Source organism: Ixodes scapularis, unplaced genomic scaffold (genome assembly GCF_016920785.2).
Source record: "Ixodes scapularis isolate PalLabHiFi unplaced genomic scaffold, ASM1692078v2 PGA_scaffold1__304_contigs__length_218370807, whole genome shotgun sequence".
Taxonomy (NCBI): domain Eukaryota; kingdom Metazoa; phylum Arthropoda; class Arachnida; order Ixodida; family Ixodidae; genus Ixodes; species Ixodes scapularis.
The window spans coordinates 172902080-172930065 of NW_024609846.1; the positions used below are offsets into that span (position 1 = coordinate 172902080).

A 27986-nucleotide genomic window follows, 5' to 3' on the forward strand; every position below is an offset into this window, starting at 1 on the left:
GCGCGTTCTCTCACGCTGTCAGCACATTATCTCACGAGAGCTTTGATACTCGGCCCGGTTCTTTGATAAACCGACCCAGTCAAGTGTTTTTCAGCCATCACTTTACAGTTATATATCGTGTAACACAGTTGTAAATTTATACATCTATGCAACGCTTGTCCAATAAAGGTCACCAACAGGATTATTTCGCTGAATGCACCTCCGCCAATTTCGTTTGGAATGAAACTCAAAGTTTCGCGTGTTTGCTGCCGGGTTTCTAAAAAAAGAAATTAGAGCGATAGCGTTAAATTGGTCAAGACCAGGTGAGAACCCAGGAGGCGACATTGCTTCGAATTTTGTTGAGTAACAATGGGGCAACACCTGATTTTAGCGAACGTAGACTGTTAAAATTTTCGAGAAATGAAACCACAGACTGGCGTCTTAAGGAATAATTCTGGCGGCACCTTACCCGAGTCACACGGCGGTTGTAGGCGATCTGCATCACGACACCGACACCGACCACGAAGAGCAGGGCAAGTACCACTATGGCCAAGACGAGGGTGTGGTCCTGGCGACCGCCAACTGAGTAAAATGAGACGCTGAGTCTCAGCATACCCTTGGACCCTACCGGCTCAAACATTGGCTGTCAGTAGATTTCTAGATTTTTTAATAAAACATTTATACAAAGCACTTAACCAGGGGATTTCAAACTTGCTCACTCCAAGACAGTTTCTCTTTCACTGGCGATATACAGAATGTATACTAACACTTCGATCCCACTTTGGGCGGTCCCAAATATCGGTTCCTAACGTATCGCGTTGATAATTACCACAGAGATGCGGCTATGTGGTGCACAGATGTAGTTCATATATTGACGGATAAGCTTTCCTAATTCAAGGAAAAAAAAAAAACAAGAAAACGAAGAACTTGTTTTGGGCAATCTTCAAGTTAATAATTTATTTTTTGAAAAGCTCTTAAGTAGGCACCGGGGTTCAGTTGTGGAAAGAGGGTTTTTGGGCCTTTTCTATTTCTATTTGTTCTTGTAATCGGTGCCTATTTAGGCACTTTTTGGAAAATAAATTCTTCAGCTGTTTTTTGAGACCCTCTAGTTTATTTCGATTTTACCCACAGTCTCGGGGTAGTGTCATGCTTAATATTCCCTTCGTCGTTGGCACCCTTACAATCAAATATTACATGCAGTATATTTACCGTTTTCCGTTCCCTTAATTTAGAGATTACAAAGATTGAACTGCAAAATTTCGAAAGTGCCAGGAGAACCAGAATAAAGACAAACAATGCTGACGCGCTGCTCTTCTTTTCTCCGATCCGGTTCCCCTTCCAGTATTCTTGCAATCTACCAAGTAGCCCATCTCTCTACCTTATTACGATTATATTGGTACGGGGAACCGTCAAGATCGTAAACCTTGTTATTTTACATATCTTGCCACGTTATACAGGGTGTTGTTTTAGAAGCCTAACATGTTTGTTTAAAACAAAATGCGGGTTGTGCAGGTGAATTATACGGACAGGGGGACATAGTATAGGGGTCTAATCGTAACGATCGGCCGGCTAATGAACTAAAGTATGTTGACTAACATTTCAATTGTTGGATATAAACATATGGTTCTATTTGTAAAGTTTCTGAGCGTCATCTAAAACCGTTGAAAAATTATTATAAAAACTCGGAGCACGTGGGAAGCACGGTGGAGCGCTAAGGTTACCACTCGCAGAGCAAGAGCACGGCCACTAGTGCGGTTTTTTCGTCTTTTACCTTAACCTCAGCATGGTGCCTTTGTCACGAGTGGTAGGTAACTTTAGTGCACTACATAGGTTCTCACGCACTCGGAGCATCTCTCAAAGTGTCTGTTTTAGTGATTTTGATTACCCTCAGCAAGTGTCCTATTAGAACCATATGTTTATTTTCAATAATTGAAATGTTAAGTAACAATATTTAACCAATTATTTGACCTATTACTGGGAGTCGCCTCCTCCATTATAACCCCCCCCCCCCCCCCCCCTCCCCGGGCCGGGCTGTATAGCTCATCTGTAGACACCACATTATTGTAGCTTCACGGCTCTTTTTAAAACAAATTTGTTAAGGTTAAAAAGAAACACCCTGTACGCAGAACCCGAAGAGGATTCTTGCCTTATGACGGGCGCTCCTGGATATCGATTGACATGAAACAGTTCTCCACATGTACATGCAAGGCTTGAGATATAGCTGACTCCACATTTTTACTTTGCAAGTTGAGTTTAAGGCGATATATACATATATTGCGGGGCAGGGCGGACATACTACAAAAAGTGCTCGAAAGTGCAAATATCGATACGTGTACTTCAAGGCTAAAATACAAATACTGAGATATATTTGCCCTTTGAGTAACGGGATATTTCTGAAATACTTCCGCAAAAACGATAAAAAATATTTCCTAATACAGATACGAATACACGCAGAAATATATATATATATATATATATATATATATATATATATATATATATATATATGGGTGTTTCAGAGAACTCAGGCCAAATCGCTCCTGCGAAAACTAAGCCGCACAGAAAAAAGGTTGATGCCGTGTTGGTGTCTGCCCAAAAGCCTATTTAGGAAAAATAATAACGTTTGAAAAAAAAAAAAGTTTTTGTCTTGTTTTTTAGAAAGTAACTTTTTATTTGTTCATTTTAAGGCCATAGTTCCAATTAGAAACTTACTGGACATCATCAATAACCCCTATATCAACCCTTTTTAGACAAGTATAAAGCATGCCGAGCATTTTACCATGTTTTGAAAAACCCTTCAGTTCTGACGCGTACTCTGGTTTCGAATTCTTTTCCAAACGCATCTTGGCGGCAGCTGTCCTGCCCTACAACGGTGGAAGCGCGGAACCAAGGCCTGACAATTAGCTATACTTCGTGTCAGCTTAGGTCCGAGCGCGGCCGATGTTATGAGACGAAGGACTAATCAAACAGCCAAAGAGGACAACGTCATGGCGTGCTCTCTGCAGTTGATAGGACCAGCTGATATTCGCCGTCTCTCTGTGCGCGCTCATCAGCCGGCTAGTCCTATCAAGCGCAGAAAGCACGCCATGACGTTGCGCTTTTTGCGCTGTTTGATTGGCCGCGTGGCCAGGTGATAAGGAACGCCTCGCTGTTCGAAAGAGAAAGAGCATGACATTGCAAGATTGAGCTTTGACTCTTGCGCTGGCCTTGGTTCCACGCTTCAGCCGTCAGAGGGCAGGACAGCGGCCGCCAAGATGCGCTTGGATAAGAATCCGAAACCAAAGTACGCGTCAGAATTGAAGGGTTTTTCAAAACATGGTAAAATGCTCGGCATGCTTTATACTTGTCTAAAAAGGGTTGATGTAGGGGTTATTGATGATGTCCAGTAAGTTTCCAATTGAAATTATGGCCTTAAAATGAACAAATAAAAAGTTACTTTCTAAAAAACAGAACAAAATCTGTTTTTTTCAAAATGTTAATATTTTTTCTAAATAGATTCTTGGGCAGACACAAACACGGCATCAACCTTTTTTTTTTGTGCGATGCTTAGTTTTCGCAGCAGCAATTTGGCCTGCGTTCTCTGAAACACCCTGTGTGTGTGTATATATATATATATATATATATATATATATATACTTTTTTTAAACTCTTAGTAAGGTGTCCAGTTTGTGGCGAATGCAAAGGGCAGTGCTTGCTTTCCTCTTTCGCGTCAGTTAATGTACATCCTCTTTGAACTTTTCATATATTCCCGGATACTATCCCGAATCTTTCTACAAATACAGCATTGCCCCCAGTGACCTTCAGATTCACTGGAGGCACAGAATTGCGTGCCCGAAAAGCGTCTGTCCAAAATGAAGCGTGTTTTGCAGCGAGGGTCCATCGCAAACTGGGTCAACTAAAAGCTTTTGAGTCACCCAAGACGGGGAGATTGGATGGAAGAGCCGAAGCTGACTGCACCAGGGCCCGGGACCTTCAGCAACATAAGAGGAAGGAAACATTCTTACAAGTTCTCTACTGCCCATACTTGGTGGTTTTTTCCTCTCCACCCGTCTCTTCCCCAGCGTTGGATCTGCTAGAGTGGAAACAGGGAAGGTTTTTTCGGGAGGAGACTATCCCGCTTTTCTTGAAACGAACCTTGCTTCAAACCGCCGTTTTTTCTTTCTCTTTTTTTTTTCTTGCTTTCAATAAGGCTTCCCCTTTTGTGGAGGGGGTTCTTTGTGGGATTGACCAAAAATGTAGTTTCAGTTTGTCGTAAGACCTCAGCAACTAATTTTCCTCAACGAATGTCGTGAGATACCTATGCCTTGCGGAGTACTGCGATACAATCGATATATTATAAGTTTATTTCAGTATTGAGATACAACTATATTTTCTTTTAATGTACCTCTACATACACAAATATTCGAAAGTATATCGAAGGTTATATTGTGATACATTTCTTTCGCGATATTGCCCGTCCCTGACATATTGGTGTGTCACACAGGAGTTTTGTTTTTTTCTCCCACAGACGACTGAATGTCTGCGGCTACTTGGTGCCTCCCGATGGCCGTACATGAAACGTCTCGTCTTAGTAAACATTAATCATCCCCTAAGCAAAGGGTGCTTCAGTGCCGAAATATAACTTGCTCGTAAATTCGTAATCATAATACAAATTGTAGCACGACACTTTTGTTTTGAAATCTAGAACTATATGTTGATCAACCGCGGAGATTATAGTAAACGTGAAGTTCTCAAAATAGAACAGAACGTGGCTCCACAATTAGAACTAAGTTATTACTTAATTCAGCGCGCTGAATCTATATATAAATTTTGGCTCGGCTGTTTTAGTTTTTGGAGGTCAGTTGACGCTGTGGGCTTTTCTAATCTCGAACCATTCGTTGGTTGTAGTAAATGTTGCCGAAAATGAGGTGTGTTACACAAGAGCAGGATCAGAAGGAATATATTGTTTAAACCAGGCAGCCATGATTTACCCAATACAAAGAGACAGCAATTTTTCGAACAAACGACGCTAAGCATAAATAAAAAATACACGACTCATTTTTAGAAGTTGCAGCCCTTAAACGGGCAATCATGTCACCTCTGGCGCCTATGGACATCGCAGTCAAAATATGCTCCACAAACTTTCTACCCCAATCTTTCTCAAAGAAAGACAATCAAGCGAAAGTGAACGCAGAAACATGAAAATAACATCACGCTCAGTCGACACCATCAGGATAATCAAAGTCACGCTCGTTCAATTTCTTTTGCTAGTTACTCTGTCAGCCATGACGCGAGCTCAAATGTTGGCTCATTGCATATGTAAACGCTCAAGTTTGAAACCGGTCGGTCTAATCGTATCTTAGCACGCAGGTGATTCAAACTGGGTTAATATCAAATCTAGCATGAGCGATTTTGCGAAGTTGGATTGTCACACTTATTTTAAATCGATACTGACTGCACAGCCTTTCGTCACTGCTGTCGCCGCAATTGTTGATGCCGTCGCACACGAAACCTCGGAAGATGCAACGTCGGTTGCTGCACGAGTACATGTCAGATTCGCAGTTTCCGGAGATATCTGAAAAATGATGGTCACTTATTACATCAGGTTATACGTGTAATCGTTCGGAACAGTTAAAATTAAATCTAGATTGATGCTTGGAACACACAGTTCGAGAGATAAATTTCAAAACGCCGCGCCATACGACGCTGTCTCGTGTTGTAATGCACTTTTAACAAGAATATTGGTAATACTCAGTTCATTTCAACTGTGACACTTTATTTATTTGTGTAGACATACTGCAGGCCTTGAACAGGCCCCTGCAGGTGTGGGGTACATACAAATAACAAAACTATACATATAAGAAATAAGAAACAGATGTCAACCATATATTGTTTATACAACAACACATATGTATGTAAACTCCATCAGCATAATAAATATTCCTTGATCAACGCCTAATATAAAATAATAATAAAAAATGCATGTACAAACACCAGGAAAGGATAACATTCAAAAGGCATGATTTTCAAGAGCACCATTGAAGTCGGGGAAAAATATGTCACGAGGGAGGCCGTTTTAATTCGTAATAGTGCGTGGGGAAAAGGAATACTTAGAAACGTTAGTTCGAGGGAATATTGGTACCAGGGAATACTGATGATGATGCCTAGTGTCCCTAGATGATGATGGGGATAATTATAAACTTGATTGAATGCTGTTATGATAAAGCAAAGACAAAAAGTTTAGTCTCGGAAAGTTTCGACGATGCTGGAGCGATGATATATTGCTTGCCATCAGTAATGAAGATGGGGAATCTAGCCGAATATACTTTCAATAGATGAAACGAATAGCTCTCCTCTGAACCATCTCGAGCTGTGACGCATCCTTTTTGGTATTCGGGTCCCATACTATGCCAGCATATTCTAACTTCGGTCGGACCAAGGAGTTATATGCTTGAAATTTAACGGAAGTGGCAGCGCTTCTAAGTTTCCAACGTATCAACCCCAATGTATGAGATGCTGAGGAACAGATATGTTTTGAATGTGTTATGACCAACGGAGATCGGGGGATATGGTTACACCGAGATATTTACATTCAGTCCCATCAGATATTACATCATTGTTTAATTGATAAGTGAGCTTCAGTGGCTTCACTTTTCTTGTTATACGTTAATGAACTGTTTTCGTAAAATTTAGCTGCATTTTCCATGCGCTATTGCAGGTAGAGACAAGGGAAAAATTCAGGGATATTTGGTCGGTAACAGTGGATGTCCTTTTAAACAAAATACAATCATCGGCGAATAAACGAACATTTACATCTGACCTAACAACTGAGACAATATCATTTTTATATGTTAAAAACAACAACGGGCCAAGCATACTGCCCTGAGGAACACCCGAGGAAACACCCAGAATACCTGAAGGCATGACCACCAATGTCGACGAATTGACTGCGATCAGACAAGTACGAACCTTTCCAATTGACAATCTCAGACGGTATTCCAAGGCACTCTAATTTATAAAGACGTTTGCCGTGTGGAACTTTATCGAAAGCCCTGCTAAAGTTAAAAAAAAAATAATATCGACCAGACCATATTTGTCTAAATTAGCAGCAAATCATGAACTGTGGTGACAAGTTGCGTAAGGGAAGATAAAATTCTTCAGAACCCGGCCGTGCTGAAATGTTGTAAGCAAGTTTCTCTCTTCTAAGAAATTTCGAACAGAAATGCTCTCATTATGCTCCATACGTTTGCACGAAGTAGTCGTAATAAAAATAGGACGATAAGTACTGACTACCGTACAATCACCCTTTCTATGAATGGGAACGACACGTGCGATTCGCCAGTCACTAGGTAGCACACAAGAACTAAAAGAAGCGCGAAAAATGACAGTAAGAAAATGTGCAAGCGATTCTGCATATTTACACAGGAAAGCGCTTGGGATTTTATCAGGCCCACAATTAGACTTAGTTTTCTAGTTTAGTGACATAACAAACATTCCGCGAAACGAGATAAAATCGGGTTCAGTGGGATATTAGTAACAAGCTACGTGTTTCGCATTTCGTGAAGCCTAGATAAAAGCGTGACCGCGAGGCTCAACACTTATTGGTTTATGAGTGGGGGAGGAGGATTGAGGTGCTGGACGCTGATTGGTTAACGGTGAGGCCATGTGACCAGTAGGGTAGGCGAGCAGGAGCCCGACCACCTCTGCTAACTGATGGAGAGAAGTTCGGGAGTATGCAAGTCTCTGCAAGATCGTCACGTTTATAAGCCCAATTAACGGTAGTATAGACCCTTTTTTTTAAAGTGCCGCCATCTTGAAAATTGCGTCGCCGATGACACCGTCTAGCGGCTTAAAGCTTAAAATACCGGCTGGTTCTGGCAGCTCAGCTATCTGAATAGGCAACGATGGGGGTATGGGGGGTACTTGGCTAGACTTGGCTATGGTGGGCTACAATAACTTGGCCGGAACTTGGGTGGTTGAATCGAGCTGGAACAGGCCATCACCATGCCTCCTCGAAAGAACGAGGACGACAATGGTGGGGTGCTTTGATTGAGTTTCCAACAACGAAGGTATAAATGAGCAGTTTAATGTAGTCTATGAAGGTAAACTTTCGGCATTTGATAGCTGCATCTTGAGTAATTGCATGTAGACATTTTTATACATTCTAAGAAATGCCTGCACGTCTTCTTACCCGCAAAAAACTTGAAGAGCCAATCTCAACAATCAACCAAATCAGCTCGGCGAATGATAAGGCGGAACATCTGTTTAGAGCTCAAAATGAAGTCTGCGCTGTGGTATTACGCAATGCAAGCATGACGCTTTGCAATGCGTAATGCCACAGCGCAGACTCCACTTTGAGGTCTAAACAGATGTTCCGCATGATCATTCGCGGAGCTGATTTCGTAGTCAGCAGAGATTTGCTCTTCGAGTGTTTTGCGGGTAAGAAGACATCCAGGTATTTCTTAGAGTGTACCCTCAACATGCCATTAAGCAATAGCTCACCTTGCGGTGATAACTTAATCGGTGCATCTGCACCGGGTTAGATCGCACCTCTTGCCGTAGACGAAGTAGTCGTGAGCGTAAACATGATGATGAGTCTTATTCAAAGCCCTCGCGATTCACGCTCGCGATGATCGACTGACTTCATAAATAAGGTTTCTTGTAGAACGTTTGAAGCTCAATAACATAGCAGCCACACTCGCACTGCAGCTTCTTGTGCTCATCGCACATTTTCCGCGATTGTTCTTATTCTTATTAAAATTATTTGTGCACACGACGACGACGCGGTGGTAGCCAGACAACCCTAGACTATAAAAATCATAACACGCAAAAAAAGAAGCAATCTGAACTAACTTACGCACGACGTCAGTTTTTAAGCCTTTCACCCATACCCTCGGAGGTTGCATGCCATGTGTCAGCGGGAAATTCAAAAATGCACCGGGACGAGGGCACGTCAGCCAAGCGCTGGTGTGAGGTTATGCAAAAAAGGTTTATGGCTTCATTCTAGAAACGATTCTCAAGTGTACACATGATACGGGTTAAAACACCTGATGAAGATCGCCGTAAACGTAGGCGTCTGGTGTCTGGAAAATCAGGGTAGAGGTATACGTTTGTGTTGCTAAAGCTTTTCGCGTATGCCACGCAATTTCCCAGCAATTTGCCAGAAGTGTTTTAGAGGAAAATCCGGTGGCAGATTTCTTATTATGAAAAATTTAATAATGTCGTCTTATAATAAAAGTATCATTAGAAGACGTTCATCTTCGTGCTTACAGACATTATCATGTTATAGCAAAACCAGTTTCGTAATAAATCATATACAAGAATGAAGACATACCGCCTTTTCAAAATAGTTGCGATGAGATCGTAACATCCATGAGGATATTCAAATGCAGCTAGAACTGTGAAATAACAAATCGAAATGTAATAATCATGTTTCTGTGAGAGTAGCACATGACTTTAGCCCCGAGCCAGAAAAAAAAAACAGGAAAAATCGGCCAAACCTAAATACTAGTTCGGCTTTAGGAGACGATGCCAAGCAGATGTAGCAGATACTAAGAGCGGTAGTATTACGGGGATGCAGAGGACTTCATCCATGTGTGTACCTAAAAACTGCACTGAAATCACGAAAATATGTAGATGCAAGGATAATAAATACTAAACGGCAGCAAAAGAGTCTTTGCAATGATTGGTAATAAGGAATTCGTTGTCTTTTAGGCTTTACATATGCTTTTTTTTTTAATAAAAATCATATAAGCTACGTCATTCCGGTTTTCGCAGTTGAGGTATACGCCCAGGGAGACATAATCTAAAGTGGTAATCGTCGTGTTAAGTCAAAGAATTAAGTATATCTTGTTCCATAACCGTTTAATTAGTGAAGATAATCATATGGATATAATTAGAAACTTGCTGAGCGTAGTCATAAGCACTAAATTAGTACATATTATGGAGAATTTGATTGCGTGGGAAGCGTGGCGTTGCGCTAAAGTTACCACTCTTAAAAACAGTCGCAAGGCTGCGTGATGTGAAAAGGCGGATAATAAGAGGCGGAAAAGCAGACCGGGCGTGTTTTCGCATCGAAAGCCTCGAGTCTGCTGCACGAGCGGCAACTTTAGCGCACCCTCGCGCTTCCCACGTGCTCAAAGCCTTTTTAAAATTTACTGATTTAGTGGCTTTCTTTGACTCTCAGCAAGTTTCTACTTAGAACCAGATTTTTCTCTTGGCAAATAAAAAAAAAGGATTAACAAAATTTAGTCAATATCTGACTTATCGGTATACTATTAGCCCGCTATATTATGTCCCCGTGGCAATATAACTCACCTGCACAGGTCGCATTATTATATAGTTTCGCAGATTTTTTAAAACAAGTCTCTATGCAAAGAAAACACTTCGTACAATGCTTTGCCAACTGTTAGTGTTTTATTAAATTAGTCGATACACAAAACATCATTATTTATATAAAAGGAAAACGCGACCTAGTTATAGTGCTCTCTTCAGCCTGTATGTTTGTCAAATTTAGTGATACCAAGTGTGATTGCCTAAGAACCTTCTAAGGGCGAGCCATGGCTCCCCACTCACCGCTATCCCTGTAGCTGGTGAGAACCATGTGAATTCCCCCGGGCTTGTCGCCGCCACTGTTGATGACCCATTCCAGCGCCATCTGGGGTCCCGTGGTGGAGATGCTTTTGCTCGAGGCATCCCTTCCGCACACGACGTCTGGCCTGTCCGACATGTAGAGCTAAGAACAAAATAAAAAAAAAAATAAGAGGCTATCTCTTGATAAACATTACAATGTTTTTAAAACAGCGCACACCATAACAGAAGCGGTATTGGTCGTTATCAACGAGGTAGGGGGACTTGGAGCGACAAACGGGCATCCCGTTCACTAGTCAAAAGTGACCCCCCCCCCCTTTCCGCTCTGGCTGCCACCATGTTGTACAATTTTGACCATTAGACACGTCACGCACCAAATTTTAAGGCCTTTACGCTGAACTGAGCCAAGATTTGTATTGCGATGGCTGTAAAAACATGATGAAATGTTTTCCAATGCTGGTAGCCCCAGTGATCAGTGTCTAGCTCCGATAAAACCCCCAAATACAGCACCACGGCTGACGGCATCTACCAGAGCCATTGCGAAGCTGCCCGAGTTTTTGTTGTAAAAGCACATTTGGGACTTTAAACAAACGAAACATCACTTATATCGTCGGTACTGTTTTTGAAAATCAATAAGCAAATATTTGTGCGCGGAACTTTGTTAAAATGTAGACGTAAAACTATAAGGTCACATGTCTAGAGGTAAAAAATGTGCAACATGGCGGCGGCCAATTAGGGGTCACTTTCAGCTGCTAGTTTATCACTCTGAGCCCCTCTACCTCGTTGGTTGTTATGCATTAAAGGACTCGCCTTCATGTAAGGAGCTCGAACATTTCCTTTTAGGTCATTGTTAATGGTGCACTTCACATTACTGTGAAACCAAAAACGTAATTGTGACATTTTCAACAGCGAACGCGACGCCTGTGGCCGCGTTAACCAAGGGTTGGGTTTTTGATGCCATCTTCTACCGACATTCGACGTTGGCGTCCGCAATCGACCGAGTGCCCTCGTATGCCTGCTGCGTGTATCAGCACAAGTTGACATGAGCCCAACCCTCGATTAAGTCTACCGTCTGTCTGGTAGTCCGTTAATGAGTGTTAAGCTTGTTGGTTTGATTTTTATAGGGGAGAGGGCCATAAAATATTGATAGACAAAATACACCACTAACACACGCATTTGATGAAAGTTTGAGCTCGTTACGAGCATGCAACAATTTTTCGACTTATTATAGAGTAAGCTCATTTTATGGGTGCCGAATCTCCTTATTACTTAGATTAATCAGATACAGGGACGAACCCAAGGTGAACAATATAGTTGTGGTGCTCTCTCAAGACCTTAATTCTTTATGATGTCAAAATACAAAATTGTATGTTTTATATTCTAGTTAAAAGATGGCAATAATAGCTGATAAATATTATAGCTCAATGATCGAAGGGGCGTTTTCGTCGAGCTCTAAATAATTATTTGTTAGAAAAACTGTCAAAACACATTACCGATTTTCTACTCTAAAGGAGCACATTCAACTTCATTAGCACTTTTATGGAAGTGCTGATGAGGAAACAAAACGGCAACACAAAAGGAAGAACTGCCAATCGCTTGTTTTTTGCGGCATGCTCAACGCACTTAATATAAAATGAAAAACATTTAGATATATTGTTCGCCTTTTTTATTATATGTGGTTTCTAATTTTGTACACTTTTAGCATTTATCCAAGCGCCACCGTCAGGACATCCCTATACAACCGGCTTCTTGCGATGCTCCAGAGCTAATGGCAGAACAAAACTTTACACTGAAGCTGCTCTCATTGTTACATATTCTGTTTTAGAGCATGCCGGGTCATCGAGGACCTGAAACTAGCAGACGGCACGAAGTTTGTACTCTCGGGTTTTACAGGCAATACAAGATATTCAGAATTCGTTGTAAAGTATAAGTAGGTCTGAAAAAAAAAAAAAAAAAAAAAAAAAAGAGGAGCAGCTTTAGGTCGCAGGACGTGGTGAGGGTTTTTGTGTCCACACGGAGTTCGTTTGTCTGAAGACAGACCAAGTTGTACCCTCACAAATAAAGTCTCTATATTGCATGGGGAGTAAGTACACAGTTGTAAATTGCTTTACTACGTTTCAGACTCAGTCCGACCAAAGGCGTTGCTACAATTTGACAGTGCAAATTAAGCAAGGTCAAAAGTTCATTGTTTCGGCGCTCCGTCAAATAACAATTGTGTTGTATGCATGTTTATACAGGCGGAAGTTAGTCGGCCTTAAAGTATTCATGGTGCCTCGTCTGTAGAGGAGAAATATATCTAGCGCAGTACACCCGCTAGGCCGAGGTTTTTAACGTGCACCAGGCAGTAGTGACACATGACCGCACACCGGCATCATCTAAATGGATATGGGGCGGCCAGGGGTGGGAATGGAACACAGGATCCCGGGGTTCTGGAACGCGAGCTTTCGCTATAGGTGCTCCGAGCTAAGGTGCGCTAACCAGTGTTGTACGGAACGGCGTTCCAAAGAACGGCGTTCCTGGAACGCGTTCCTTTTAGAAGGAACGAAGGAACGCTGCCGTTCGTTTTGCATCGGTGGAACTGAAACGGGAACTCGTTACATTTTCGCTGGAATGGAAAAAAAGAATGGCGTTCCTATTTTTTCGTCCAGTGGGGTAATTTTTATTTTATTTCTAAGAGGGAAATTCCACAAGTATAAAAACTATATCTTTACAAAGAGCAGGACCTGAGTAACTCTTTGGTTACTTGTGATCCTCGCTTGGCAACGGTTGGGTGCAAAAGAACTAGTGGACATTGATTCTTTCTTCAGTGCCCAAGGCTTGGTACAAAAAGCAAAACTTTTAGTCGAAGGAAAAGACACAGAAAGAAGAGCGTTTTAAACTCAGTTACTTTCTTTGCTTCCACGAGTTTTCATGCACCCAGAAATCTAAGGCCGACCGCAGCCATCGCTACACTTCCACCAAAGAGACACACAGTTACAACAAAAGAACAGGTTACCAGTCATCGAACGCACCTCTGTGTTCCGGACATCGGTCACTTAAAAGGTAACCCACGTTTATTCCTTCTTTTCTTAGTCCCTCACCTTCAAACTGAACTATGAATCCAACCTTTACGAAGAAGGATGTTTAGTTTTCAAGACTGATCTTCGAAAAGCCCTACCCCCTTCTTCACTTGCTCATCTTGCGGACAGCAACTTCGAGAAGCAACTGTCGTTAGGTTTGAACAAGGGATTTTGTTAGACTGAAACCTGTGAAGTTGTTTTAAAACGCTCGTGCAATGCGGGTTAACAGTACATTTTGCTCCTCTGGATCGCCCACTACAAACATGAATATGGTCATAAGTTGAGACTTTTAAAGGTGAATATATGAAAAAATTAAACCCCCCTTCCGCTTCTCTTCGCCTGCTGCTTTTTCATCATGGTATTCAAATTCGTATGTTGCCATTTGATGGAAAAGATAATAAAAAAGAAAACCTCCACCGATCTAAATAAATGTGGTAATCAGCAAAATACATATATGTAACGTAAATGTAACGATACGTTTCATTTTTTAACTGTAACGGGAACGAGTTCCTTTTTGACATATGGAACTTGTAACGGGAACGCGTTCCAAAGTCAGAGGGAACGAGGAACGAGCTTTCGTTCCTTTTTTGAGGAACGTGTACAACACTGGCGCTAACCCACTCGGCCACTTGAATTCAATACTACCAAACAACCGGAGTCAAACTGACGTACCAAAAAATCAATATTAAGACACTTATTTTCAAAGCGATGCAATACTGTATAAAATGAGTACATATATACCCCCTAACCAAATCTGGTCGTGAAATAACTCTTAGGGGTTCTTTGGCTTGTCCTTATTTTTCACCCAAGAGACTTATTGCAAGCACTCCCTAAAATGGTTCCTCAGAAAAAACCGTATTAGAGTTTCTTTTAAGTTCCACTTTTAATGCGAAATAGTTTTTCATCGCCAAAACGCCTTTCTATTGCAACAGGGGGCGATTCTGCTTGAGGCGAGCCCGTTCCCCCCAAGCTGAAAGAGTCCTTGAGCTGTTGACCTTTCAAGGACTGATTTTTTTTTTTAGACTTTGGTGTATGGAGTTATGCGAAAGGTTTATCTTGCAGTGGGACAACATTTATACAAGATTCTTAAAACATTGCCGCAAAACTACCGGCACTAAGAGAGCTACATTTCAGTATAATCAGGTTGATGTTATTTTATTAGCTGAAGTCGGCATGTAGCAATTATTCGAACGTGATTCAGGCGGCTACCTTGAGGTACATGTAGCAAACGAAAGGCTTCTGGGTGGTGTCCAGCTTGACGAAGGTGAGCGTCAGTTTGGCGTGTGACTCCGTCTGGAACTGGAGCCGGCATTTCTGCACCGTCCGTGGCAGGGTGTTGCCCTTGTGCGAGTACACCGACATGGTTGCCTTGGCGTCACGGAGGGTGAGGTAGTGAGAACGCATTGCTTTGCCAGTTATGGTGCCGCAGGCGTCCGCAAGGTACACTGCAAATGAGAGGAACCACGACGGCCCACGACAATGCGCCACATTACGTTATTACTGTGATCTTAAAAAGAGCGCTGTAGTAATTATGATGTCAATTGAAATAAGGTGAAAATGGTCACAGCATTATGTTACTCTGCAACTCTTATAACCCGATTCTATGGAGATATTTTGAAGCTATCTAATGCTTATGGTGAGTTTTCTGACGCGTTCTCTGCGTGAAATAATTATCCAGCTTCTTTTGTGTGCATCACGTCATGTATACTGAAGAAAAAAGTTTACAGTTTGATCTGGTTCCAAACTGCTGAACCCATCCAGGTGATACGGTATGATGGGCATACGGGTCGGATACCCCAGAGCCGTATATGTAGAGAGTTTGGCCATTCGTTGGGAAGTATAGGAGACAAATGAGGAAGCGCCATTGGCTGAAAGCTGGCTGGGCGTGTTCCAGGGCGTCTTCAAAAATTCGAATGTGACCAACCAGAAGCCGGAAATAATCCCCTGGCGGTGGTCGCGAGAAACAAACCCGATAACTGCATTGGAGTAACTCTCGATGGCTGGAAATATGGTACACCCGATGTTTCAATCACGCTCATCAGAAATGATGGTGGAAGAGTGCGACTAGCGGAACGATCGATATAATCCGTACGCCAAGCTCCGAAAGCCGGGAATCTGCCGTCCGAGCGGTCACACTCTGTCCGCGCCAAACAGAGTTGAGCGGCGCATTCGTTTCTTACACATCTTTCTGCATGATCATGAACCAAACAACACGTGCACCCTATTTTCAACCACGAAGAGTTACTACACCTCACTCTTACGCCCTTATTAAAATCATATACGAACATAGACTTTTGATCAGAACTGTTTCTCGCTACCACCGCTAGGGGATTCTTTTCGGCTTCTGGTTGGTCAAGAGAGCATGCCAAGCCCTCTTTCCGAGTCTGCCGCACGCCCTGGCTCTGCCAGCGCCTCCCATTGACCAAACTCTCTACATATACGGCTCTGGGATACCCGTTCGATATGGGTAGCCGTTTTGTATGAGCACTCGCTTGATGTCGGCGCCCCTTTGATAGGGGCACCCATTCGATATGAGTGGCCGTTTTATATCCACTCTAAAGAAAAAAAAGAGGGGGGGGGTAGTCTTACACCCTTTTGTCCCATTTAATGGACCTCAAAACTTCAGTTCTATGTACAGCGCACTGAAGTCGAACAGACGGCCCCAAATTTTACGATGGGCTTAATAACGAGGCGATATAACATAAAACAGCTAAAATAGGTATCAAAAACTACAGAAAAAAAAAACACTGAGGTTTCGGGGAAGGGCCAAGAAAACCCGGATTATTTTTCCCAGTCAGTAAGGCGTACAGTAACAATTTTAACAAGTTCTACCACACATCTAACAAGCCTCTCGGGAAAGTTGGTACCGCCGGATCGACATCAGTGCGCTGTACGTCGAACTGAAGTTTTGGGGTGTTTTATATCGGACAAAGGGTGTAAGAATACACCCTTTTTTCTGAGAGTAAACAGGTCATCCGGGAACGGAAAAAAATCCTTCGTTAGTCCCAAACGGGCACCGCCAGAAGTGGATCGACCCAGCAGCCACAAATAAAAAGTTATGACGGTTTCTTCGACAGATAAGTTTATTAGAGTAGCTTGCTCAGGAGAATGCACTGCAGGGGTCATCCTTTTGAACTTGACAACCCTGCATAAACGAATATGAACAGAAAGTTGAAGGGAATCAGCCATTAATCTATGTATACACTACATTTTACAAATTTAATTCTATACACAAGTTTGCCACGGAGAGGAGAGGCGTTGTTTCGGTTTGAGTTGTGAAAATTTGAATGCGATCAAGCGAGCCGAGCGAGGAGGCCGACCGCGGAACTGACATCCCGCAGCCGATCATGTTAAGCGCTACGGCGGGTTCATTAATGCTTAGCCCACGCACTGTCCGCAGATCTCCGAAGGGTCATTCCATGCCAAAAAAGACGCGGTATTTTTTTTTGTCTAGAATATGTAAGAAAACATTAAATTGAATTAAGAAGCTTTTGAAATCCAAGATAAGTATTTTCTTTTTCTTTATATTGCCGCGCGCACAGCCGGTCAAGTAGTCAGCGCGCGCGTGGCCTAACTGTTATCGCGCCTGTCTTCCACGCGGAAGGCCAGGGTTCGAATCCTGGCCGCGGCTACACATTTTTATTGACACTGTAATGTGATGTTCTGGTGAATTCGAGAACCGTCTTGCTGATTCGAGGTTAGAAGGTTCTACGCGCCGAACCTTCTACGCCGAACGATCCAGAAACCCACGAGGGTACATAAGGGATTCCGCCAGGCGAGCGAGTTCAGTTTTCGCCCCAGCGTTCGACTGTGCTGCAACGCCGACTTCGACGCCCGCAACGCTCTGTTATTATCTTTGTACCCTTTTATTTTTGGCAGAAGTTCGCCACATTAAACGTTTATTTCTTTCTGTTTATTTCCTGTTTTTTTGGTCACCACCCGTGACATTTTGGTGGAGGTGCTGGGTACCGCATGCCCCTGCCGCGTATTCCTCCGAGGGCCCGCAGTGCAAGTCCGACGCCTAGCCGACGAAGAACCGACGAAAGCACTTCCGAGATCCGGTTCAGTCGTCGCACCCAAGGTCTACACCCGGAATTCGGACCTCTACCGCCCAAGACTAAGCAGCCAACGAGGCCAACGATGGACAGCCAGTCGTCCCAGAACCCGTCCACCGCCAGCGTCGTATACCTGGCCGTCGCACCCAAAGCTCCGAAGCCTTTCCACGGAGACGCCCACGAGGACATCGAGGACCGGCTGCAACATTATGAACGTGTGGCCCGACATAACGGGTGGTCAGCTGAGCACTGCTTGCAGAACCTTTACTTCTCGCTGGAAGGTACTGCAAGGTACTGGCTGGAGAACCACGAGGCTTCTTTAACTTCGTGGGAGGTGTGCAAGCAAGAGCTAGTGAAGACGTTTACCAACCAACACCGACGCGAGAGGGCCGAAGACATCCTTCGAACAAGGACGCAATGTCCGAATGAAAGCATCACCAGCTTCGTCGAGGATGTTCTTCGCCTGAGCGCCCGCGCCGATCCTCAGGCTACAGAGGAGAAGAAGCTGCGACACCTGATGAGGGGTGTGAAAAGCGAGATATCCGACAACTGTCGACGGGTTCGTCACGGAGGCGACGAATATGGAGCGTGCCCTACTGGCACACGCCAGACACTACGAGCGACACCCTGGCGTAACTACTCTGGCGACATCCGGATACGACCTTGGTACCGACCTCCCAGGCATCCGTGACATCATCCGTGAAGTCGTCCGGGAGGAAATCCGCAAGATGCTCCCCGCTACGGATCGCCCGTCCTCCCTGTCGCTCGCCGAGGTCGTCCGAGAGGAAGTCCACCGAGCCTTCCAACCTGAGGTTCCGATCAAAACGACGACGCCAGAGGAGCCGACTTTGAGCTACGCCGTCATGGCCCGACGACCGCCGCAAGTTAACCGCCAGACCACGGCGCCACCCCGACAAGACCCTCCGATGCCACAGTATCCTCGACGCCAGGAAGGACAAGTCCAGGACGTTCGCCCGGAGCAACCCTCGTCGAGGAAGACCGACGTGTGGCGAACGGCCGACCGACGCCCGCTCTGCTACCACTGCGGGGAAGCCGACCATGGGTACCGCCGATGCCCATACCGACGACTCGGGCTGCGCGGATTCCGCCCAAACGACCCGCGCCCCCGGTATGGTGAACGCCCTCGGGAGATCGACGAGTACCTGCGACGACCCCACTCCCCCGAGCCTGCGTCCCGCCGAGAGTTCCGGTCGCCATCGCCACGATGTCCAGCTTCGCCGATGCACCGACCCCGACGTGAAAGCCTGTCGCCCTCGCTCCTAGCCGGGGAAACTAGGCGCGCACACCCCTGGAGGTGGGGTTGCCGAAGACGACCGACGTAAAGAGCCTCCAAGAACGACGGAGCGCTCCCACTCTCCCGACGCCACACATCACAACGACGCTCCTGCATCGGTGTCCAACAACCTGAACGTTATGATCGACGGCCTCGACGCATCGGCACTCGTGGACACCGGAGCAGACTACTCAGTCTTGAGTGGGAGGCTCTCCCGCCGCCTTCGAAAAGTCATGACGCCGTGGGATGGACCACAAATAAGAACCGCCGGAGGACACCTCATTACACCAGTAGGGAGATGCACTGCTCGCGTCGAGATCCATGGTGAGACGTGCCCTGTCAAGTTCGTCGTTCTTCAAGACTGTTCGAGGGACGTTATCCTCGGAATGGACTTTCTCTGCGAGTATGGCGCCGTCATCGACTTCGGGGCAAACCAGTTGACGCTGCGAAAGCCTGTTCTGCCGCCGGTGGAGGCCAACACAACGTCATCCGCGATCCGAGTTATAGCCGACCATGTGAATCTGCCGCCGCGGTCGAGTGTTTTCGTCACAGTCATAACCGACGCAGCCATGCACGGTGAAGCTCTTCTGGAAGGCAGCGTCTAACTGCTCCTTGAAAAAGGAATTGGCGTCGCACGAGGCGTAACGTATCTTCAAGAAGGACGAACAACTGTTCTCGTAACAAACTTTCGAGAGGAACCGCAGCACCTAACGAAGGGTACCACCATGGGCTACGTCGAGGAGCTTCAGGCGCCAGCCGTGGTCACCGCAGTATTTAAGGAAACCTCGTCGCCACGGCAGAAGAGCACGACGCCGCCGCCGCCGCTCGACATCGACCCCGAGCTCCCAGCCTCGAAGCGCCGGCAACTGGTTGATCTCCTCGCCGAATACAGTGACTGTTTTTCCACGACATCGAAAGTTCGCCAAACACCAATGGCGAAACATCGCATTATTACCGACGACGACGCACTCCCTGTCCACCAGTCACCGTATCGAGTCTCCTTAAAGAGGCGGTGCAACGATATTCAATTGGAATGTTTTTCACTTTATACGAGCTTACTGGCACTAGTGGGGCTCAAGGATACTCGCACGCAACGCCACTGGCGAAGGAACTCCTTTGTTGCGCTGTAATTTCGAGGACACAACCGAGCGTTTTCATTCAATCTCTCCTTCGCAGAACCTGATGACGTAGCTGGGCGGTAGCAGTACCGCCCAGTGACGATATTTGAATGCGGCTCATAGACTGGACCCGAGGATTGCGTGGGCACTCGACTTGGGCTCGTGATAATCTATAGCTCGAGAAGCATTCGGGTAGTGGCCCGTGTCCAATTGCTGCGGTGACGACAACAGCCAAACCATAACAATGTATGGAACGCAGCGCGTGTCCTGTGCCTTGCCAACCCCAGCGCGTGGCTATGATCAACTTTGGCGGCATATAATTGGCTCCGGATCACGTGGCCACTTGTTCTGGCTGCGAGTTGAAGGGGTCAACGCTGCTTGTTTTTCTTTATTTTGTTCTGTGACTTCGATTGCGTGTGCTGAAAAACGAACGGGTATTTCACAGGTCTTTAACGTCAGGGATCCGTTCTAAGCGGTATTTGCGCAAAATACAAAAATCGTTGCATCGCCCCTTTAAGGGAAGGGAAAGTGATTCAAGATCAAGTTCAGGAGACGCTCGACGACGACATCATTCAACCCTCAAGAAGTCCATGGGCGTCCCCAGTCGTGCTTCTAAAGAAGAAGGACGGAACCCTGCGATTCTGCGTGGACTATTGTCGACTGAACGCTGTGACGAAGAAGGACGTCTATCCGCTCCCCCGCATCGACGATATGTTAGACCGACTGCGCCACTCCCGATATTTTTCGTCGATGGACCTGAAGAGTGGTTACTGGCACATTGAAGTTGACGAACGTGACCGGGAGAAAACTGTCTTCGTCACTCCCGACGGACTGTACGAATTCAAAGTGATGCCGTTCGGACTTTGTACAGCACCAGCCACCTTCCAGCGCGTCATGGACACCGTGCTGGCAGGTCTGAAATGGCAGAGCTGGCTCGTCTACCTGGACGATGTCGTGGTATTCTCACGAGATTTCGATGAACACCTCAGACGACTTCGAGCCGTGCTTCAAGCCATCAAGACCGCCGGCCTGTCACTCAAGCCAACAAAGTGTCGGTTCGCCTATGGGGAACTAAAGTTCCTCGGCCACGTCATGAACAACAAAGGTGCTCTACCTGACCCCGAGAAGACCCGCGCCGTAGCTGCATTTGCGCCGCCGTCAGACAAGAAGGCAGTGAGAAGATTTCTCGGACTTTGTGCCTATTACAGGCGCTTTGTTCGAGACTTCGCCAAACTATCCGCACCGCTGACACACCTCACGAAGGACGCCTTAAAGTTCGAGTGGACAGAAGAGCACCAGAGGTCATTCGACGAGCTCAAAAGAAGACTCCAGACGCCCCCGATTCTTGGCCACTTCGACCAGTTTGCTGAAACCGAGATCCACACCGACGCCAGTAACACCGGACTGGGTGCGGTACTAGTCCAAATGCAGGACGGCGCAGAGCGAGTCATCGCATACGCAAGTCGGACGCTGTGTAACGCGGAGAGGAACTATTCAACTACTGAAAAGGAGTGCCTCGCTGTCGTCTGGGCAATAACAAAGTTTCGTCCGTATTTGTATGGAAGTCCTTTTCGCGTGGTCACAGACCACCACTCGCTCTGCCGGCTGGCGAATCTGAAGGACCCCTCCGGACGCCTCGCCCGGTGGAGCCTACGACTGCAGGAGTTCGATATGACCGTGGTGTACAAGTCCGGCCGGAAGCACAATGACGTCGACTGCCTGTCGAGGGCCCCAGTCGAGGCCGGGCCTTCCTGCACCAAAGAGGACGACGATGAGTGTTGCTACGGCGCTCTGGATGTCAGCGACATGGCAGCACTCCAACGAGACGACCCTGAGCTGCGAGCACTCATTGAGCACCTAGAGGGCATGGAAGCGCCGTTCCCCGCGGTTTTGTACGAACACTGCCAACCTTTTCCATCCGACAAGGTGTGCACTACAAGGAGAACTTCAGCGACACCAGCACGGCGTGGCTGTTGGTGGTCCCTTCCAGTCTTCAAGAAGAAATTTTTCGAGCCTGCCACAATGACCCGACGGCGGGACACCTTGGTTACAGCAGGACTCTTGCCAGGATACGCGAAAAGTACTACTGGCCCAAGCTTGCGAAGACAGTGCACCACTACATCCGATCTTGCCACGAGTGTAAACGACGGAAGAAGCCACCGACGAGACCGGCAGGACTTCTTCAGCCTATTGCGCCGCCATCTGCTCCATTCCAGCCAATCGGTATGAAGTTACTCGGACCTTTCCCACCGTCGACGCAAGAAAACCGCTGGATCATCGTCGCAACCGATTATCTCACGCGGTACGCCGAGACAAAAGCCCTTCCATCAGGAACGGCTGTTGAAGTCGCGAAGTTTTTCATCGAGTCCATCGTCCTCCGGCACGGCGCTCCCGAAGTCCTGATCTCAGACCGTGGATCATCATTCATACCCCAGCTGACGCAAGAAGTCCTTCGTCTCAGCCACACTAGCCATCGCCGCACCACGGCGTACCACCCGCAGACCAACGGGCTAACGGAGAGACTCAACAAGACCATCGCCGACATGATCTCCATGTACGGCGACGTGGAGCACAAGACATGGGACGAGGTGCTGCCGTACGTCACATTTGCCTACAATACGGCCGTACAAGAGACCACCGGAGTGACACCCTTTCAACTGGTGCATGGGCGCAAGGTAACGACAATGCTGGACGCTATGTTACCCCACGAAACGGCTGTCGACGCAAGCGACGACGCCCAGGTGGTTGCTCAAAGGGCAGAAGAAGTCCGTCAGCTCGCCATACTCCGGATTAAAGCTCAACAGCGTCTCCACTCTGGCCGCTACAACCTTCGTCGCCGGGACGTCCACTTCCAGCCCGGAGACAGGGTGTGGGTGTGGACACCGACCCGCCGCCGTGGTCTCAGCGAGAAACTCCTGAAGCGCTACTTTGGACCCTACAAAGTGCTTCGTCGACTCGGGGTTCTGAACTACGAGGTGATGCCTGACGGAACACGAACTTCGTCACGCCGCCCTCCACGACCGGAAGTCGTCCACTTCGTGCGACTGAAGTCGTACTACGCTCGATAGGACTGTGGACCTCATGTGTTCCAAATGACTCTTTCGTTTACCGTTCTTTTTATTTGCTTTGTTTTGTTTTTGGGTTGCATCGGGACGATGCCGCGCGCGCAGCTGGTCAAGTAGGCAGCGCGCGCGTGGCCTAACTGTTATCGCGCTTGTCTTCCACGCGGAAGGCCAGGGTTCGAATCCTGGCCGCGGCTACACACTTTTATTGACACTGTAATGTGATGTTCTGGTGAATTCGAGAACCGTCTTGCTGATTCGAGGTTAGAATGTTCTACGGGCCGAACCTTCTACGCCGAACGATCCAGAAACCCACGAGGGCACATAAGGGATTCCGCCAGGCGAGCGAGTTCAGTTTTCGCCCCACCGTTCGACTGTGCTGCTACGCCGACTTCGACGTCCGCGACGCTCTCTTATTATCTTTGTACCCTTTTATTTTTGGCACAAGTTCGCCACATTAAACGTTTATTTCTTCCTGTTTATGGCCTGTTTTTGTGGTCACCACCCGTGAGAATATCATGCTCTAAAGTTATGTAATTGGCACAGAACCCGTGTAGTTAAGAAAACAAAATTGTGAAAGAACAGTTGGATGCTGCGCAAATTTAGGTGGACGCTAAATTACTTAGTAACATGCCCTATCTTACAGTAAAATACAAACATTGAAAGCCGCCACTTTGAGTCCAAATAGGAGCTCCAAATAGAAGAGGTTATAAGATTTCTGTTTTTAGTCAACTTGGAATTGGGTGTCATATATAATATTTTAATATGTTCTCATTGAACTAATACGTAAATTTTGTGTTTAAAATACTTAAAACCTTTTTTTTTTGCGTTTTAATTAAATGACCAATTCTTCAGTTTATACGGAGATGGCCTTATTGAGAGCAAGAAAAAGCAACGTGAGCAGACGATGGAGACCTGCGTCCGTCGGCAGTTACCTGGCCAGAAGTAGAGTAAAATTAAGGCTTCAGTATCATTACGCAACGGAAAAAGGATTCGAGTGCATGGGAGTCAGGATAACGTCCATTTCAACTGGATAAAATGTGTTTTCAAGACAGCATCGAAAACCTTGCGGTGGCGTTTCACACCGACGACGGTTCGCTGGCGGAAGCCAGTGTTCGTCGCCTACGAGGCGGGCGCCTAGAGGCACGGCCGGAAAGGCTCATATTTAAAAAAATATTCTCTCACAGCAAAAACGAAAAGTACGTCTAGTTTTTTTATATGTTGAAGAGATTAGGTGGATTGAACTTTTGGCTATTTCGAAAGTTGCGGGCAGTGCTGTCCACATTCCTTTTTCTGGCTCTCAATAAGACCGTTTCTGCATAAACTGGAGAATTCGTCATTTAATTAAAACGCAACAAGACAATATTATAAATATTTAGCACTTGCAATGCAACTATTAGTTTTATGAGAACAAACGGAAAAAATATTGTAGGCAGCACACAACTCCAAGTTGACTTAAAAAATAAAGAAATGTGATAACGTTTCTTCTCCTTGGAGCTCCTATTTAGACTCAAAATGGCGTCTTTCAATAGTTGTACTTTACTTTTAGATAGGGCATGGTCTTAAGTAATTAGGCGACCACCCAAATATGCGTTGCACCCAACAGTTTTTTCACGATGTGTTTCTTAAATGCACGGGTTTTATTAAAACTTAAAGTTTAGAGCATGACATCAGCAAAAACATAAATTCACCTTTTCACAAAAAACATACCTTTCTGACATTTTAGCGGCCTCTTTATCCAAATTAATTTTTTCGTAGATATTCCAGACCTGAAATAATTGCCTGGTCTCCTTTGGCACGGAATGACCCGGAAGTGAACACGCGGAGACAAACAAGTGGAGACGGAAAACCTGAGGTATTCCTGCACCGAGAAACAGAGAGAGAGGAGGAGGAGACTATTGAGCGGGGTGGTGAGAACACCGAGTTCTGATTGGAATGATTAGTGGGCAAGCTGCCTTTGTCTCTACTGCACTAGTCGAATGCGTTAGAACTCGAGTCCCCGGCATCTGGCGTTTGGCTTTCTCATGCGAATGTCTTCGACGAGTGCAGTGAAGACAAAGACGGACGACAAAAATGTGTATATTAAAGGGACGATGAAATGACTTTTTTTACTTTTTCCAGATAACTTTTAAATTAAACCGTTAATGTTCACTGAATGCCTAACAGGCATCCGTTTTCGCCTCGGTTTATTAACTTCTACTCAAAAAATTAATGAAATATCGACTTTTTCTTGACCGCGAAAGAAGCCGTGACGTACGCTGTTTCCAGAACCGGAAGTTCTCTCGGCAGTAGGAGATGGGAGCGTTAGCGGCGACGAGTTGGGGTGCGCCGGTAGGTTTTACTGCGCCGATGTCACCGACGTATTTTCTAAATCGGCGCCTCTCATCGCCGCATCGCAGCTGAGCGAAATTCAATGAGATACGTTGCGCTACAGCGACAGCACGGGACTAGTCCCATACGCCGGTATGCCTGTTGGGAAGTGCAGCGAGTCTTCCGGTGAAGACTCCAGAAGTCAACCCAACTGTCATTGTTGGTAAAAGGCGGCCAGTGTCAGTCGTTTGCAAAGCGACGTAGACGGAAACAAATTGCCGCGGCGTTTTTCGCGGTCTCGGAGATGCAGGAGCGAGCCGACGTTAAAAAAGATACGTTTGAACTACGAGTGTCAGCAAGAGCCACGTAAATACCTGTTCACACTCGGGGCGGATGCGCGCGTTTGATGGAAGTGCTGTATTCGCGCTGTTGGTAAGCGCTTCGGGACCGATCTTTTACGATTGCAACTCGATACTGACGCGACACTCGGCAAAGAAAGGTTAGACCGGCATTGCACGTATACCTCCCACGAACTGTTATAGCTCGACAGTGACGTGCAGTCTGTCAGAATAAAAATGGCATACCAATAACAAAGTGTACATACCGTGTTACGAAGGTAATCCATACACCGTTTATTTCAGCTCTATATCACACAAAACAAGAAGAGAGAATCGACGAAGGTCCCTTTTCGACGAGTGTTCGTCAACACTGCCTCGGAAAACAAGGGGAAGAGATTGACCTCACCTCTTAAGCTAAAATTGAGGTCAGCGATCAGACTATAATACGGGAAGGGTCCACAAGGGTAGCGCGGGCATATTCCATTCAGCACGCCAGCCGGTCGTAGGCAGACAGACGGTCTTGCGACGAAGCAACGCCGCCCCGAGTCGGAGTGCCTGCTAGGCCTATATTCTGAGAGCTTCGTCGGAGCGGGATTCGCGGCTGTTGTCGCTCTTCTCGGGTGTTTGTGGATCCTGCGTTCTTGTTCGTCGTGGTCTGTTTTAAGTACATTTTTTTCTTGCTGCTTGAAGTCGGCACGCGCGACATGAACACGCAGAAAAATAAACATTCAGTCAGTCAGAGTTTTGAGAGGAAGGAAATCAAAGGAAATAAACGTTCGTCCGTCGCTGGCCCCGCCCTACTGCGCACGCGCAGTAGCTGCTTTGTTTACCACACGATAGATGGCGCTTGACTCTCAGTATTATCAAATTTGGCAATTTTCGCCACGCATCTCTAATTATGCTACAAAATGTGGATCTGGATATTATTTAACAAAATTTTTAGGAAACATTCGCCGGCTATTTATTGTTTACGATCGCGGTGCTGGTGAGGTAGGCTCTTACCCAATAGGCGACGTGGATTCGGCTGACGTGCTCCGTTTCTGCAGATGCATCGTAGTGAAAAGGCAGAGCTTTCGAAGGAAAGAAGTCGCAAAAGAGTCCAGTTTTCTTTTAAAAGTTCTATAGCAAATAATTTTTTTTGGCTCCCTATTTTTGTGTTTTCGTGTTTCTTTTCACACCTTTTACGACGTGCGGTGGATGAAATTCGATTTTAAAATCATTTCATGGTCCCTTTAAGGCATTCGCTTTTCCCCTGAAAAATGCACGATGCACGAACACATCAACCATAACAGCAGCACCAAGACCTACTGTCCTGCCACCGTCTCTGCCGCTGTCCCCGCTCCTCTGGTTCTTCGTTCGTCCGCGAGAGGGCGAGTGGAGGGTTGGAGCTGCGGATATTTTGTTTCAAGTTATAAGAAACCGCATCGGACAATACGAGGCATCGAAGCCAATTCAAAGCCGTGAGAGTCACGTCTGACCCTGTGGAGGGCACAGTGACGCTTAGTCGCGTGATACATCCACAGTGCTGGGTTGACTTACATGGCTTGTAGCGTCCACTGCGGTTCATTTGAGCTGAAACGGCGTACCGTGGCGACAAAGGGGAACGGCTTACTTCGTAGCAATTTCGCGAGAGCCCGGCCGGTTGTGTTCGGGAAAGTGCATCGGTCGCACGTCCGAACGGCTTCAAGTCCCAGCGAAGAGTCCCCGAGAGCGTGTCCGCTCCCTCTCTTTCTCTTCCCTTGCGGCGAAGCAGCGGCATAACCAAACTGCTAACCGGTGTGAATCAACCGCTTAACCGTTTGACCAAACTGATGAGTACTTTCAAGTCGCTTCGCCTTGTCGCTGTGCGCGGTGTGAAGGTAGGTATACCGCTGCGCTCAAACAGTTTCACCGAACCTGTGAGCACTTTTCTCAAGCCGTTGAACAGTTTTGTTATGCACAACTAAGCAAAGGTTTGAAACGGCTACAGGTATGGTGTAACAGGTACCGGCATGAACCTGTTCGGAGTTCAAACGGTTTTTCTCAGTAAGGATGCCCCGGAAAGTTTAGTAATGATTTGTCCCACAGTGAAATTCATTCCGCCATCTGTCATTACCGCGATATTTATGAGTCTCTTACAATCTTGCTTATTTTGTGCGCCAGGAGTTTGCAGTGGGTTAACTAAGTTTGTAGGAACTTACCCAACAATTCTTGCGGCATTCT

General features: G+C 46.1%; 1 protein-coding gene across 1 annotated transcript; it reads right to left on the reverse strand.

The window, feature by feature from the left end:
- Positions 1 to 226: 226 nt before the first annotated feature.
- Positions 227 to 27983, reverse strand: LOC120849278. Its single transcript, XM_040221466.2, has 6 exons — positions 27965 to 27983; positions 14817 to 15052; positions 10534 to 10693; positions 5414 to 5533; positions 449 to 561; positions 227 to 256 (listed from the first exon to the last, which is right to left on the reverse strand). The coding sequence occupies exons 1-6, from the start codon at positions 27981 to 27983 to the stop codon at positions 227 to 229; spliced, it is 678 nt and encodes a 225-aa protein (XP_040077400.2).
- Between the last annotated feature and the right edge of the window lie 3 nt (positions 27984 to 27986).